The sequence below is a fragment of the Cygnus atratus genome, chromosome 1 (assembly GCF_013377495.2).
Source record: "Cygnus atratus isolate AKBS03 ecotype Queensland, Australia chromosome 1, CAtr_DNAZoo_HiC_assembly, whole genome shotgun sequence".
NCBI classification, from domain to species: Eukaryota; Metazoa; Chordata; class Aves; order Anseriformes; family Anatidae; genus Cygnus; species Cygnus atratus.
In genome coordinates, this window is record NC_066362.1 from 15,316,946 (window position 1) to 15,333,564 (window position 16,619).

At 41.1% G+C, this 16,619-nt stretch overlaps 1 protein-coding gene across 1 annotated transcript; it reads left to right on the forward strand.

The window, feature by feature from the left end:
• Positions 1 to 1,220: 1,220 nt before the first annotated feature.
• Positions 1,221 to 16,135, forward strand: DLD (dihydrolipoamide dehydrogenase). The gene is made up of 14 exons (XM_035549351.2): positions 1,221 to 1,339; positions 1,708 to 1,783; positions 2,486 to 2,565; positions 5,923 to 5,991; positions 8,002 to 8,071; positions 8,437 to 8,537; positions 8,869 to 9,012; positions 9,166 to 9,267; positions 10,403 to 10,593; positions 12,012 to 12,182; positions 12,558 to 12,747; positions 13,148 to 13,285; positions 14,923 to 15,012; positions 15,117 to 16,135. The coding sequence occupies exons 1-14, from the start codon at positions 1,301 to 1,303 to the stop codon at positions 15,180 to 15,182; spliced, it is 1,527 nt and encodes a 508-aa protein (XP_035405244.1). The 5' UTR covers positions 1,221 to 1,300; the 3' UTR covers positions 15,183 to 16,135.
• Positions 16,136 to 16,619: the final 484 nt, after the last annotated feature.

Genomic DNA, 16,619 nt, shown 5'->3' on the forward strand with positions numbered 1-16,619 from the left:
AAATTAGCAAGCCTGTCTGGAAAACTGGTGAACTTTTTCACAGAAAATATTTTCACTTTTGGGCAAGATGGGCAATGTTAAGGACTACGCTGCCTATTACTTATCTAAAACCACAGTTAGATGATTTTAGTATAAATGAAAAAGAATATGACACATATTCTAAAACAGGTGGAATTCAGTAGAGAAGGAAATAGTATCCTGCTGCTGTTCTCCGCCAGGCAAGGAGTGATTTCATAGAATCACAGAATCATTAAGGTTGGAAAAGCCCTCCAAGATCACCTGGTCCAACCACCCCCTACCACCAATGTCACCCACTAAACCCTGTCCCTAAGCACCAAATCCAACCTCTCCTTGAACACCCCCAGGGACGGTGACGCCACCACCTCCCTGGGCAACCCGTCCCAATGTCTGACTGCTCTTTCTGAGAAGAAATGTCTCCTCATTTCCAGCCTGAACCTCTCCTGGCACAACTTGAGGCCATTCCCTCTAGTCCTGTCACTGGTTACCTGTGAGAAGAGGCCGACCCCCAGCTCCCCATACCTTCCTTTCAGGCAGTTGTAGAGAGCAATAAGGTCTCCCCTGGGTCTCCTCTTCTCCAGACTGGACAACCCCAGTGCCAACAGCTGCTCCACACAGGACTTGTGCTCCAGGCCCTTCACCAGCTTTGTAGCCCTGCTCTGGACATGCTCCAGGGCCTCGATGTCCTTCTTATGTTTGTAAATATTGGTGTGTTGATGGGCAGGGAATGGGTCAATGGGGTGTGCAGCCTGATTTCTAGAGAGCACATAGGTGGGAAGAATACCAATGGAATGAAATTAAACTCTGCCAGTTAAAAAGGGAAAGGGAAAGGGAAAGGGAAAGGGAAAGGGAAAGGGAAAGGGAAAGGGAAAGATGAAGAAAAAGAAGAAAAAGAAAAAGTTGATATTCTAATTCAATTCACTTGAAGTTATTTCCAAAATGAAATACCTTGGCTTTTATATTTTTATTTTAAAATTTGACTATATGCCCATTTGGCTGTCATTTAGAAGAAAAAAGGTGTTTATTCTGGAAAATGAAGTATTTAGACTGCCTCAATACGTTCCCAAACGTTGTTTTTTGGGTGCGGTTGGTTGCGGAGGCCAAGGCACGAGGTCAAACGGCGCGCCCTGCCGCTTTAAGAGCTCATCTGCATAACCCCGCCCGCCTCGCGGTGACCGCGCCCCCGAAGCCCTCCGGCAGGGGGCGCTGCGGCGGCTGGGGCTCGCAGCGCGCCTGCGCGAGTCCGCGGAGTCCTTGGAGCGGCGGGGCGGCGGCGGCCATCATGCAGCGCTGGGGGCGCGTCTGCTGCGCGCTCGCTCGGGTACGGCGCGGGGGGCTGCGGCGGGGCGGGACCGAGCCGGGCCGGGGCCGAGCCGGGCCGGGCCGGGACCAGCCGGGACGAGGCGAGCCCGGCCGCCGGGGCTTCCCCCACCCCACCCGGACACGGGGAGGGAGGGGCTCCGCCGCCGGCTCCGGTTGGTGGCCGCTCGGTGTCGGTAACGGGGCGCCGCTGGGGGCTGCCCTCCGCCGGGCTGGCACCGAAACGGGGCGGCGAGGCAGCGGCAGCGCCCGCTGGGCTGCCCACGGCCGCCCTGTGCCCGTCCCGGGCGCTAACGCGGGGTGCTGCCTGCCTGCCTGCCTGCCGCGTGCACGTCGGTCGCCAAAAATGCGGTGTTATTTTTCTTGCAGAGGAGCCATTTTGATCGGATTCATCACGGTCTGCAGGGGGTTTGTGCGGTGCCGCGAAGGAGCTATGCCGAGCAAGGTGAGCCGCTGGGGGAGGAACCTAGGCGGGAGAGAAGCAGAGCTTCAGACAAGTCGGGCTCCCAGGTGGTGGAATCCGGTTCAGAGTTTTAGTTGAAAAGTGCTTATTTGTCACATCTGCTAGCAAACTAAAAGTGTACACAGAACTTGAACTTTATATCATAAGAACGGTGGCACTAATTAATAGAGGAGACTGTAGTTATAATGACTTTGGTACAAAGTTCATAGTTTCTGCAAGATTCACAATCAATAGAGGTTGCATAGATGTCTATTTTAGCAATATTTGCTGCATTATAAGCTAATAATTTGCATTTATTTTTTGTGCTAAACATCAGTAGAAACTAAATTGAAAAAATGTAATAAACCACTTAGACATCTTGGGTTAAATTCCTAAAATTTTTATAGCAGCAGGGACACACCAGACAAAATCTAGTTATTTAATTTCATTTCAAATTATTTTCCGTGTGAATTTTAAGGGTGGCTGTTTTTATTGCAGAGTGAATACATCCACGCAGCCTCTCCTTTTGTCTGGAAAGCTGTTCTCAAATGCAAAATGTAATTTACCTAATACATTAAATGACATAATTTTTAATAGTGACTTTTCAGTGTTTTGGTACTGTCAAATATGAATTATTTCAGAAATAGGTTGGTACTCCTGCAGTAGTTTGTAAACCAAAAATAACTGAAATGTTTTCTATTTCAGTTGATGCCGATGTCACAGTTATTGGTTCTGGTCCTGGGGGGTATGTTGCTGCAATCAAAGCAGCTCAGCTTGGATTTAAGGTAAGACCAGACCTTTTGGTCACTGAGCAGAATGGTCATCCAGATGAAGGTGTTTGTGTGAAACTGGGAAAACTGAAATTCGTATGTCCCATCTTGGGCCGCCAGATGCTGTTGACATAACCATAAACTGTTACCTTGCTTACCTATATTATATGGAAATTGAAGTGGAGACATAAGTTGAAATGAGGAAAGTATTACTGTCTAGACTGCTAGGAGGCTACTCAGGTCAGCTTGCTTCTGGCTGGAAGAGATAGTTGGGGTAGGCTTACAGTCTTTTGTGAGGGAAAAGGTAGGAAAAGAATGCTATGAAGGAAACTCTCCCAACAAAAGAAAAGAAATTGAGACAGTGACAAAAAGGCCACTTAAAAACTAGTCTGAAATCCTGAAGAAGAGACAGGGGGTTCAAATGGTTGTGAGCAAACTGCTCTACTTGGCCCTGTCTGAGCAGGGAGGTTGGACCAGATGACCTCCAGAGGTCCCTTCCCACCTCAACCATTCTGTGATTCTGTGGGGAACAGAAAAACAGTATTCAGCTGATAGGCTTTTTGAATGTGAGTGGATGAATTCCATTGCCATCTGAGAATTTGAGGTGAAAACAAGTATTTTCGTAAGTTTCATTTTTCATTCATAAACGAGTGTGACTTCAGCAAGGTTGTTATTTACCTTTACTCCTTAATCTGAGCCCGACTTGCTCTCCTGGCATTGCATTATTCTCAAGTATTTTGAAATCTGAGAAGGAAGGCAGTGCTGGCAGACTTACGTGTGCTCCTGCTGGCTGGTATGTCCCAGTGCTTCGACAGCTGGACTTCATGACAGAACAAGTTGGATAGACCACTTGGTAAGGACAGGAGCTCCCGTTTATGAGTGGAGTTCCAGTCCAACACTGGAACAGGGGCCTAGGTTAAAGGTAGTCTCCATCCCTGGAGGTTTTCAGGACTTGACTGTAAAAAGGCACCGAGCCACCTCATACAGCTTTGATGTTAACTGTGTTTGGAGAAGGAAGTTTGACTAGATAGTCTGCAAAGAAGGTGCCTTCAACCTAAATTTATTTTTTTAATTCTTGAGTGTTGTTTCACTTTGGTCGTTACTCCAGCGACTGGCTTTCAGTGATGTCTTTTTGGGTATATTTCAGCCTTCTAATGTGTAACAGTACCAAAATATAAATATTTGAGGTTTCATTAAGAAGTTTTGCATCCGCCTGTGACCCTAATGCAGATAGTTGAAATGTCTATCCTTGTTTGCAAAACCTTTTTTGTCTCGGTTTAATAAATATTCCTGCCTTTATATGTATGTTGTCACTGAGCTATTAGCACGTGGGGAAAAAAAAAAGGTACTCATTGCTACAGGTTTTAATTGAGATTTAGGCCATCTGCTTTATAGTTTCCTATTTATTTATTCTAAGGCTATTTTCTGTGGCTTTTCCTGGAGCAATGCTTTAGTCAAGTTTTTCATATATGTGGCCAGCAGTAGGTTATCATATACAGGGAGATAAAAAAAGTGCTCATCATTCATTCTGTTGTTTTTTGTCATGGCAAACAATTTTTATGCTGCTTTACAGGTAGAGTGGGCAAAGGTTCTGGGCAGGCTTGTGTTCGTCACCTGTAGTGTTGAAGAAACTTGAATGTTTGCGCTGAGGAATGTAATGCCATGGTTTTGTGACACTGGCAAAAAGATAGATTCCGTCTGTCCATCCACAGATAAAACTGAGTCCACTCTACGGAACTTTGAACCTTCAATTTTAGTGGTACCTCTGCTAGCACAAGTGTTAAGTCCTTGTATCGTGACTGCAACATCCCTTGTTATTGCTGTATTGGGTTTACATGGCAAGGTTTTGATACTGGGGGGCTGCAGGGGTGGCCTCTGTGAGAAGCTGCCCTGTGTCAGATAAGGGCCAGTTCCAGATGGCTTCAAAAGGGATCCACTGCTGGCCAGAGCCAAGCCAGTGAGCAATGATGTTTGTGCTTCTGTGAGAGAAGATGTAAGAAAAGGAGAAAAAAAAAAAATCTGCTGCGCAACAGCAGCTGGGAGAGTGAGGAGTGAGAACCAGCCCTGCAGCCCCCAAGGTGAGCACAGCAGGAGGGCAGGAGGTGCTCCAGTCACGCAGCAGCAGTTCCCCTGCGGCCTGTGGAGAGGCCCCTGGTGGAGCAGGCTGTCCCCCTGCAGCCCATGGGTCCCACATGGAGCAGATCTCCACGCTGCAGCCCCCCCGTGGAGGAGCCCCCGGTGGAGCAGGTGGATGTGGCCTGGAGGAGGCTGCGGCCCATGCGCAGGAGCAGGCCCCGGGCCGGAGCTGCAGCCCGTGGAGAGGAGCCCACGCAGGAGCAGGGGGCCTGGGGGGAGCTGCCGCCCGTGGGGGACCCGTGCTGGAGCAGTTTGCTCCTGACAGACCCCGTGGTGTAGACCCATCTGGGAGCAGTTGTTGAAGAGCTGCTGCCTGTCGGCAGCCCCCGCAGGCTCAGTTTGGGAAGGACGGCATCCCGTGGGAGGGACCCCACGTGGAGCAGGGGCAAAGAGTGACCAAGAAGGAGCGGTGGAGGTGAAGTACTATAGAGTGACCACAGCCCCCATTCCTCGTTCCCCTGTGCTGCTTGAGGTGGAAGAGGTCAGATGGGGGGGAAGGTGTTTAGTTTGTTTTTTTAGTTTCTCACTGCTCTGGCTTGTTCGTAATAGGCAATAAATTACATTAATCTCCCTTATGCTGAGTCTGTTTTGCCTGTGACAATAACTTTTGAGTGAACTCCCTGTCCTTATCTGAACCCTTGAGCCCTTTCCATCATATTTTCTCCCCGCTTCCCTTTGAACAGGGGGAGTGAGAGAGGGGTTGTGGTGGAGCTCAGCTGCCCACGTGAGTAAAACCACCATAATTACCAACAATGTTCTCTGGGCAGTGGCTTCTGAACAATGTTGCTTGGTCTGATCAGTGGAGTTGATTTAAAGTGCACGAGGCAGAACCTTATCAGGTCAGTGTAGGAGCAGCCTATGCTGTTTGATCCATAGTGCGGCTTTTAAAGCCCATGGATCGTTTCACATGCCCTCATGTGCTTAGAACAGGAGGCAGGGTGGACAGGGGATCAGCATGTCTCAATGTGTTTCATTGATTTGACAGAATGAGGAATGAGTCCTGTTCTTCGTGTTACCACCACCTCTACTCTAGTTCAAAAGCATCAATTTAAAGGAATGATGAAAGGGTTTCACCTGCATGGTCACTTCTCAGCAGATTTGAATTCTTAGATTATAATCCAAGGAGCTCTTAATTTGAGCATGCATGCCCATTGCAAAGGGGGAGATGCCAGTTATTTTTGCCTCTATAGGAAGGTTTGCAACGTTCTTCACCTCTCCCTCCTTTTCTCCCCTCAGACTGTCTGTGTAGAAAAAAATGAAACATTAGGTGGAACCTGTCTGAATGTTGGATGTATTCCTTCCAAGGTAAGTGTACATAGTTGGTCATAACTTCATTAAAAAAGAACAGTACCTACATGTATCACTTTAGAAACCATTACTTAATTTTTTTCCAAGATTGACACACTTTGTTTACACACTTTGTTTAGAAATTGAATTTATAATCCAAATGAACTGAGGAGCTTCATAAATATAAGTAGAAATATTTTGTTTACAGACTGTTTTATGGGGTTTCCCAAATGAAAGAGAGAAAGAGGGATGAAAACCAGGGGTGCATACGGATGTATCTTCTCACTCTGGTGAGCTTGCAGTATGCCATGTGAAATTCCAGATCCTTCCAAATTTTTTTTTCAAATCTGTAGTTTTGTCCAAGGTGATGTACTTGTGTTAAAGGGATGCTGAGCTGTTCCCTGGTCAGTCACTAGAAATTACAGGGATAGAGGCACCCCTGAAAAATGATTAACTTTGTCTGGTTTTGATTGGACGCACCACACTCTGAAGATAACTGTCCCTTTCCAATGACTGTAGGAAGAGCCTCATTGATTAGTTCTTGAAATATTAATCTAAGGTCAAATAGTATTCTCACTGGCCCAAAAAGATAACCTGGAGAGTGGGGCTGGTGGTGCTTCTGTGGAGTAGTGCCGGTGGGGAGAGAAAAGGGAGAATCCAAGATGTGCTCCTAAGGAAGGAGAAAGAAGAAATTCAGAAGTAGCTAATATTTGATGGTATCAATCCCATTTTAAGTAACTTTAAAACTAGAGCTTTGTAAGAGCAGTGCTGTTGCTAAATGAAAGGAGTCTTCTTTGCTAGCATCCAGCAGGTGAGGGAAGATATTGACAGTCAGGCTTGTGATGACCATAGTAACAGATATAATTTTCTTACAAAGATCCCTCCTAACAATATTGCTGTTTCTAATCTGCTTGCTTAGAGAGGTTCCATTAGCGTTATAGGAGAAAATACAGTATAAATACAAAGTTTCGTAAATGATATATTATTTTGCCTAGAAATTTTAGTAATACTTCTAATGCAGCTCAGAATATATATTGAGGAAAAACTCAAAACTTAGATGTAGATCAACCCATCGTTACTATGCACGCTTGGAGCTTTGCTGGGCTCTATTTAATTGACTTTTCTTCTTGAGTCCTTGATTATTATTTTTATCCTCAAGGTTCTTACAAAAGTGGTTCTGAACCCATGGTTAAACCTGGATGCTATCCAGAGTTTTTTCAGGTGGCAATAAACTTCTTAAGAAGTGGATATGTGGGCTGCGTATTACTACGGAGTTACTGAAACAGTAACAATTTCAGATCCTCGTTTTCAAAAAGCCACTCAAAATAATACATTGGTCATGGATTTTTTTTTCCTTTGTAATTGCTGAAGTCTTACGCAGTGGCTATGTCTCCAGTTAATGTTTTGGTTATTACAGGTTCAGGGTTGTAGCAGTTAGGTAAAATGGACAAATTTTAAACATTGAGAGTCAGTAAGAGTTACTCACAAAAATGAACTTATCTTGGTCCAACAGTATTAGTTTCACTCAAGCCTGTGTATATGAGGCTAGTATCTCAATATATTCTTTGAATATATTGTACCTTCTTTAGGGTTCAGTCTGTGCAGACTACGCAGTTTACTTCTTGCACAGATATTGATAGTTCCCTGCTTGTGATGGTTATCACAAAAGACTTAATGTTTCTTCCTGAGATCCTTCCTTAATAATAATGCTGTTTCTAATCAAAATGCTGTTCTGGTGGTTCTGCATTTCTAGCTGCTCATTTATAAACATACTTACAAAGGAACTATTGTAACTTTATTTTTGAGCTGTGAGTGTCCAGTGACCTGAACTAGCTCTAAGCCATCAACTGCAACTAGCTGTGCAGCTGTGATTTTGAAATGCACCTTTTAAAATATCAGTGTCAGACTTACTAGAGAATATTGTGCAAATAACATGTTTTTTTAAATATACTAGCTGATACTACTAATATTTAATTAATTCAATTGCAAGCGTATGTCCCAATTCATGTTTTTGTGTGCATACTTTAGGCCTTGCTGAACAACTCGCATCTTTATCATTTGGCCCATGGAAAAGATTTTGCTAACAGAGGAATTGAAAGTGAGTATGCAGAGCAACTTGTCAGTGCCTGGTAACATAAATGGTTTCCATCAACAAACAAGTATAACAGTTCATATTGTTATAATTGTAGTTAAGTTATTCAGAAAACTTAACTGACTTGCAAACAATGTCCTTTCTCTGTCAACTGGTGGTTTAGGGACGTGTGTCTACTCCTTGAGTCCTGGGTCAAGAAGTTATACTTGAAAAGCATAATACTACTGTTTAACATACCACTTGTTGAATGTGATCTTTATCATTTTGTAGAGTCCTTCAGTGCATCTTACTGTATCAAACCTGTTCATTGTGTAGGTTAGTTCCTATAAATAAATAAACTGGGATGCTTAATTCAAGTTTTTTAACCTTAGTTACAGGAATCCGCTTGAATCTAGAGAAGATGATGGAACAGAAGAGTGGAGCAGTAAAGGCCTTAACAGGTGGAATTGCTCATTTATTTAAACAAAACAAGGTTAGTTTGGATTATATACTGAAGTGTATCTATTTTTCTGATCTAAATTTGTTGCTTTTTGCTTTCTCATGTTCTTGCCACATAAATTAATTAGAGTGACTGACTCAGCAACGGCAGATTCTGCATGCTTCACTTTTAGGGTATTTTAAATGAACAGCTACTTCATTCTTAAATCCACTTAAAAGAATAATAGTAACTTCGTGATTTGTACCAGATGGTGATGCAAAGATTAGTGTTAGCGGCTTCTCTAAAGCAGTGAAATTCAAATGAAGTGTAGCATAACTTACATCACTAATATGAATCTTAATGTACTGTGTTCTGATTACCAAAGGTTACACATGTATCTGGGTTTGGAAAAATAACTGGCAAAAACCAAGTCACGGCAACCAAAGACGATGGCAGCACACAAGTTATCAATACAAAGAACATACTTATAGCCACAGGCTCAGAAGTTGCTCCCTTCCCTGGAATTACCGTACGTATTTGAAATCTTGGTGCTACTGTCTTTCAGTGGGTAATATCCACATCATTTACTGTATAATAACTTTTTGCATCTGATTGGCCTTCGCTTTCTGTGAGCTGTACGTATTGTAAGCCTCTCTTTGTGGATTTCTTTGCCTGTCACTAGATTGATGAAGATAATATTGTGTCATCCACTGGTGCACTGTCACTAAAAAAAGTCCCTGAAAAGATGGTTGTCATTGGTGCAGGAGTCATCGGCGTGGAACTGGTGAGAGAATATTTAAACCACTTGGTCCTTAATTTATAAAGGAACAGGATGTTATTTTTCATTGTACTTAGCAGTATTGCTGTGATTTAACAGATGTTGTGTGAGTTGTAGTGAAATCTCAGAATCTATGGCCTGCTAGCTCCCTTTCCTACCTGAAAATCTGGGATAAGTGTGTGTGTTGCATCAGCATTCCTGCATCTGGTTAGCTAAGTGGAGAAACGAGAGAGGAATGTACAGACCTCACATAGTTTTTTGGGTTGTCTAACTTCAACTGAGGTTTGTACCTGCTCTATGTATAGGTAAGGGAACTTCCTTTTTTAATGGAAGTTCATTTGAAACCATCCTAAACTCCTGTTTGTAGCAACTAATCCCAAAACTCTTATGTGATAAAACTACATACATTATATCTAATAACCAAAGGAGTGAAGGCTTTGTAGATCATCTTAGGCTGAGTCCTTTTGCCTCACACCTACATAGTTCAAGAAGTATGTTTATGTGCTGACCTTGCAACTGCTTGAGAATTTACACATCTTAGTAGTTGCTTTAGCTTGCTCACTATTAAGCAAGGAAAGAGTAAGCAAAGTGAAATACTATTTGGACGGATGCAAAAATAAATAAGGGTAATAAGGTATATATGTTTTTTGTGAAGCTGATGATAGTGGTTATAGTTAGAAATACATGCAGAAGCAGCAGTAGTTATGTTTTACTGCATAAAACTTACATAATGTCGTACTGTTTTGATTTAGTTTGATTTGGTGGTATTAGGACACCACAACTTCTTTTGGGTTTTCTGAGCTACATGCCAATTCTTTGAGCTTTAATTTTTATATTCCTATAACCTAAAATATACCTTATTATTTTAACTGTTTATTTAGAAGCTTAATTATGTGGGTTACATCACAGTAGTTTTAGGCGTGCAAACAGTGATAAATTCATATTTTTTCTGAAAGGCTGGGGTTTAGGGGGGCAGACGTGTTATCCTACACTATAATGTTTGTAAAAACTGATCAGTTTGCTGTAACGTTTTGTCCCCCTTTTGCAGAGTTCACTGTTTGTGGTAAATACTGCAGTAAAGAAACATGAAATTTTCCTTTCAAAACCTTCTCTTCCCTTAAGCATGTTGTTGTGACTGCAGGGGTCAGTTTGGCAGCGCCTTGGTGCAGACGTGACAGCTGTGGAGTTCATGGGCCATGTTGGTGGAATGGGAATTGACATGGAGATCTCTAAAAACTTCCAACGTATTCTTCAGAAACAGGGACTTAAGTTTAAGCTAAACACCAAAGTTACAGGTGCTACCAAGAAACCAGATGGAAAAATTGATGTAGCGTAAGTATTTAACATAAAACTAAAGGAATGCAAGTTATGTTCCTCCACCCAGTCCTTCAGATCCGTTTGAAAATACAGTCTGATATTACTCTTCAAACAAGAAGAAATGAAACTTAATTCTTCAGTGGCATTTAATTTTTATCTTGTATTTAACTTGGTGTTCATAATTCTGGCTTTATTGAATTCTAAATTGTTTGTATAGGAGAGGTTCTATTGACTTGAGTTGGTGTGCTAGTGTAAAAAACAGGGGTTTTTTTGTTTGATTTTAGTGAGATCAGTGATTTAAAAAAAAAAAAAAACCACCCTAAGTCGTGCTTTTCATGGAAGTTCTCTGCTTCTGGTATAATTAACATAAATTATTATTCATATGGTTATTTTTAAGCTATTAATTCTTGGATGCTTACTGGAAAGGATCTCTTGTCCTTTCCTCCCCTTGTCTCCAAATAAGCATGATAGAGATTTGATTGCTTCCGATTAGAAACAAATGAAATTGTCCTGGAATGTTTTAAATAGCCAGACTTGAGCCTGCTGAAGACTCTAGATGAACAGCTAATACAGAAAAATATAAGGCAAATTTTCTTTGTAAGGTCCCTACCTGTACACTACTACCTCTGTTCCTTTTCTTGTCTACATATTCCCTGTGCAGACGGGTTACATAAGCATTTTCTTAAAACTGCAGTTCAACGTTACTTAACAAATGTAAGCTTAAATGCCTTTTTCATTGAAGTCTTAATGTGATGAATTGTTTGCTCTATCTCCATGCCTCAGGACAGTCTGTGCTTCGGAATTGTAGAGGTCCTAGCTTTGGGCCTCTTTATGTACCGTGCTGATGCTGGCTGGATCTCTCATGTAGTCTCTGTATTTAGAGTGTTTCATACTCAAAGGGAGTGTGCTTTTCAGACACGCTTCCTAATCAACCTCACTTGCCATGCTTCGGTTCTTTCTTGCACTCTGAGCACATGAACTGACCTCGTTCTGGATGCAACTAAATGTGAAGATGAACTTGAGGGATGTACCTTATGCAAGACAGATCTGCAGTTTGGGGCCAGAAGAAAGCTTACTTAGGATACATGGCCCTACCTCACCCTGAAGTAGAAACAGCTTGGATGTTGAGTACTCAGCACCGATTGCTTTGCTGTACAGATCTGCTCTTAGCAGGCCATGCTACTTGCTAATGGATACATAGGCTGAATTTCTGTATCTAAGAGTTATTAACAAATGGGGTAAGAATTACTGGCCCTTCTTCCCTCTCCTACTCATCAACTCTTGTAAGGAAATGAGGGGTGGACTGAAGGCAAGTGGTTTTGGGTGCCAGATTGAGCCAGTAGGTCACCATCTGGATCATATTAATTACTAGTCAGCGAAATACAATGCTGCAAGTTTACAGCTTAGCATTTTTGCTGTTTGTTTTTCTATAGTGTTGAAGCAGCAGCTGGTGGCAAGGCAGAAGTAATAACTTGTGATGTGCTCCTAGTCTGTATCGGTAGGCGTCCTTTCACAAAGAATCTAGGTCTCGAAGAAATTGGAATTGAACTTGATAAGAAGGGGAGAATCCCAGTCAATAACAGATTCCAAACCAAAATTCCCAAGTAAGTAATTAATAGTATTTTTGACTTTATTTGAAACAGGACTCTTATGTTTAAAAGTTTAACCTATTAAAACACTCTAATTGCCGAATATAGCTTTTTCTGAAAGGAAAACCTAAACTTCTGTTTATTTCTGCAGTTGAAGATTTGTAGTCAACCCTTAAAGTTTTGTAATTTAAAAGTCACTATGTGTTGGTACTAATTCTTGAAGTGTGGTCATTTGGTGGAAGCCTTTCCTCTGTAGTCTCTATACTTCTGAAAATTAATGTTTGAATCTGATTTTATTGGAGTATGTTTTAAAATAACTGTTATATAAAGTAGCCTAGGTGTACTAGGACTTTTTAAACAGCATCTTATTTTGTTTCATTGGTCTGATAGCATCTATGCTATTGGTGATGTAGTTGCTGGACCGATGCTGGCCCACAAAGCTGAGGATGAAGGCATTCTCTGTGTTGAAGGGATGGCTGGGGGAGCAGTTCACATCGATTATAATTGCGTACCCTCTGTAATATACACTCACCCTGAAGTGGCCTGGGTTGGCAAATCAGAAGAACAACTGAAAGAAGAGGTATTGTTTGTTTTCTTCTCAGACAAAACTCTTTTTCCAGCGTGGATGTGGTTTCATAATCTAGTAATGGCTATTAGTTTATCTAGCTACTTTGTGCAGGAGAATTTCTCTATCTGAACGTATTGTGTAGGGTGTATGATTGATTCCTTCCTGCATGCCGCCCTCACAAGGATCATGGTCTTGCTTAATAACTTGTTTTGTGAAATTAATATTGATTCTTGGCTATTTTTCTTCTTTAATACACCTTTATACCTGTTATCTTCATGCATTGATCTGTTTGTCTTATCTGCCTTTTATTTTTGTATTAGTTCTATTTTTATATTTATCTGTATGGTGACGACATTCCTGTCGAGCTTTCAGGTCATTAACTCAATGCCAGTAACACGTATCTGTTTTGTAGGGGGTAGAATACAAAATTGGGAAATTTCCATTTGCTGCTAACAGTAGAGCAAAGACAAATGCGGACACAGATGGCATGGTGAAGATACTTAGTCAAAAATCAACAGACAGGATGCTGGGTGCTCACATTTTAGGCGCAGTAAGTATTACAAATTGTGCTGTTGTCTTGGTAGTTTAAGGGTTTTTTGTTGTGTTACACAGTTCTTGTAAAAAGGAAGATTTGAATTTCCCCAAATCACTTCAATTTGCTGTTGTCTTCTGCAGCCATGCCCTCCTGCCCTCGTCCCCAAGGCTTTTCTGTTGCTTTGGTGTCAGACCCACCTTTTTTTTTTTTATTGATTCCCTAGAATTGTTAGGGTTATTCAGTTACTCTATTTTTTTTCTTTATGAACGTTGCCAAATACTTGAGAGAACAGCAGAAATTGACTCAAGGTCTAGAAGTTGGGGAGCTGAATGGACTCTTTTTCATTCCTTTTTTTTCTCCTCTGATATTCCAGCTTCAGCAAAGTTGGTAACTTTATGTGGCATTCATCAAGTCTGGGGTCAGTAACTGATGGAACTTGATTAAAAACAAATCTTTTTTTCAGAATTCGAAATCAGAAAATTCTTTATGTGAAAAATACCCTTTTCTGCTCTACCAGTCAGAAGTTGTATCTTAGACCCTAATCTCACTCTTTGGCTTGGTTTGGTTTTCTTAGCTGTAAAGGTGTAAATGCTCTTCTTTTATTCTTTCCCCTAAAGATGTATGCAGAAACATTTCCATATATCTTTGCGTACTGTTTTCAGAAAGCAAACTTCTTTAAGAAAACAGTGTTAAACATTGAAGCTGTTCTCTGTTTTCCTGGAAAGGAAATTTTATTCCTATGGAAGGATATACTGTCAACACTGGAAGATCAGCACTGTAACATTCATATCTGAATGGGAAATTACTTACACTGAAAAATAAGGGACCCTGAGTCTTTGTATGCGATGGCTGTCAGTGTTTTCTAGTGAAAAGTCTTTATAACAAAAGTGTTTATAACTAAACAGCATTGACTAGTGGAAGACACTTGGAAGTTGTGTTATAGGTAGTTGTGTGGATAGGCTGTGTTTCTGAATCCTATTTCTATCATTTCTTATAGGAATACATAGCAAGGTGTTATGCTAGTTACTTCTCTGTCACAATGCCAATCAATTAAAAAAAATCCACATTCTCTAAAGAAAGCACAGCTCAGTGAGGCACAGTAATTTTCATCAATAAAGGGAAAGGGCTGGGGAGAAACTTTGTGTATGTGAATGCTAAAAATGTAATTGGAGACTTCGTTATTTTATTTCAGCTACTCAACTTTTCTGGGTAAATCCCTATAAATACAATAGATAAATATAACGTAAATATAAATTAATTTAATGAAAATGAGGGCCCTCTTTTATTTATCTAGTTACCAGTTTAATTTTCCAGAAGGGCATTAGTTTTTCTTTTCTGTAGCGATAATATACAGTACCTTTGATCAGAATGTGGGTAGTACCTGACCAGTATGTTGTGGGAAAAATGCCCAGATTTTACACAACCCTCAGTAATAAGTACTCTGATTTCGTGTTGTGTTTAGATTTACGCTCAGTTTGAGTACTTAAAACTGGCATTAGAACACAGCTGAAGTCCTAGTCATATTATGACAGTGTTTTGTTATTTTTTAGCAAAAGAGAATTTACAAGCTGGATACTTCCTAGTTAGTAATTTAAAGAATCTGCATAACTGCGTAAAGATTTGTTCTAACTGCAAAGAACGTTAAATCACAGGGTGCTGGCGAAATGGTTAACGAAGCTGCTCTTGCTATGGAGTACGGGGCATCATGTGAAGATGTAGCCAGAGTTTGCCATGCCCATCCAGTAAGTTTTTTCTAAACAAACTGTTGAACACCACAGTTGCACAGACTTGCCTTAACTACATGTAAATATTAACGATTTGTACCTTTTGTGTCTATTCTCTGCAGACGGTGTCAGAAGCCTTCAGGGAAGCAAACCTAGCAGCATCTTTTGGCAAAGCTATCAACTTCTAAAATGAAAGACCAGTTCTCTGTACATGCATAGTACATGTCTGGAAATGGACTGTGGTCCCTTGTGGAAGGCTGAGTTTGAGGATGTTAGGACTGAATTAAGTGAATCTCTTCATTTTAGCCGTCAGATATTTAAACAAGTAGAGTTTGGAACAAGCGGAATTATCCGGTCTCTGTAAATTAAATACTTACAATTACATGTTTATTTACATTCTGAATGTTGCAGAAAAACAGCCTGACAGAACTTTTTTTCTCAAAACCAAGCATTTCGCTGCTGCATGGGATTATAAAGTGTGTTGGTCAAAACTACTCTGAACAAGTGTCCAGCATACCTGGTGTGTTCTTATTTGAAGTAGTGATAGACTAAAACAGTTGAATGCTGGCACTTAGAATGCTGCTGGCACTTAAAATGCCACTGTCACTTCCGCACAAAAACGTATGTCCTTCTAAAAGGATTAACTTAGTATTTAACCTACTTCTTCTTGCATACAAATACCAAAATTTGTTTTGATCTAGTAACGTTAGGGTGCTGGGAGAAGAGGGGCTTGTATAGATCAATTAAAACTATATTAACTTTTTTAAGAGAAAATCTCCGTGTGTGATTCTCCACACATCATGTTTTCATATTGAAAACTCATCGGGAAAAATCAAGAGCTGATAGAGAAATGAAAAAATGAAGAAAAATTTCATCTTTCTGCTACTTAATCTTGTTTTTAAAGCTTCCATTGTCCAATTCTCTTCAACCTCAAAATGCTAGAACTGGATAGCCAAGCAGCACTCACAGTTAAGTGTGATAACATGAGGGTTATTCTTCTGTACCTTCCACACACACAAGGGCTGCAGCATCAGCTCTGCACGTAGTTGAGACATACTTTTGTTCTCTCCTTCTGTTTTCTATTTTGTGTTCTCTTTGCGTCTCTGCTGTAGCAAGAGAGCTTAATAAATATTTAACATGGCTGGAGGGTTATATTGGGTTTTGTTTGTCACAAATAGCATCTTTGGAATATCCCTAACGTGTATAGGGAATGTGCCCAATTCCAGTAGCTCACTTGTTTTGCAGGGTGCCTTTTTTTTGTTATGCTTTTCCGCCTCGAAGAAAATCTTAATATGTGCTGGCTGATATTGTACATGTCCTTTTCCATTATGCCGTTGGGATGATAAATGGAGAAATGCTTTCAAACAACCATCTTGTCTATACATAAAGTCAAGCAGCTTTTGCAGATTTTTATGTCATTTTGCCTTTCTTTAGAGCTTCTAATTCAAGTATTGAATTGCTGTCCGTGCTGAGAGATGGAAGAAGATTCAAAGTCAGGTTGAATAGGGCTTTGAGCAACCAGACGAAGTGGAAGATGTCCAACCCTCTGCAGGGACCAGGTGATCTTTAAAGGTCCCTTTCAACCCAAACCATTATATGATTCTATGAAATGTACAGTCTCCTTA

What these genes read in the sequence shown, in the direction of transcription:
- DLD (XM_035549351.2), top strand. Translation starts at nt 1,301, where the DNA reads ATGCAGCGCTGGGGGCGCGTCTGCTGCGCGCTCGCTCGG. An exon ending in AAGGAGCTATGCCGAGCAAG is followed by an intron (nt 1,784 to 2,485) that starts GTGAGCCGCTGG and finishes TTTCTATTTCAG; the next exon opens with TTGATGCCGATGTCACAGTT. An exon ending in AAGAACAACTGAAAGAAGAG is followed by an intron (nt 12,748 to 13,147) that starts GTATTGTTTGTT and finishes TCTGTTTTGTAG; the next exon opens with GGGGTAGAATACAAAATTGG.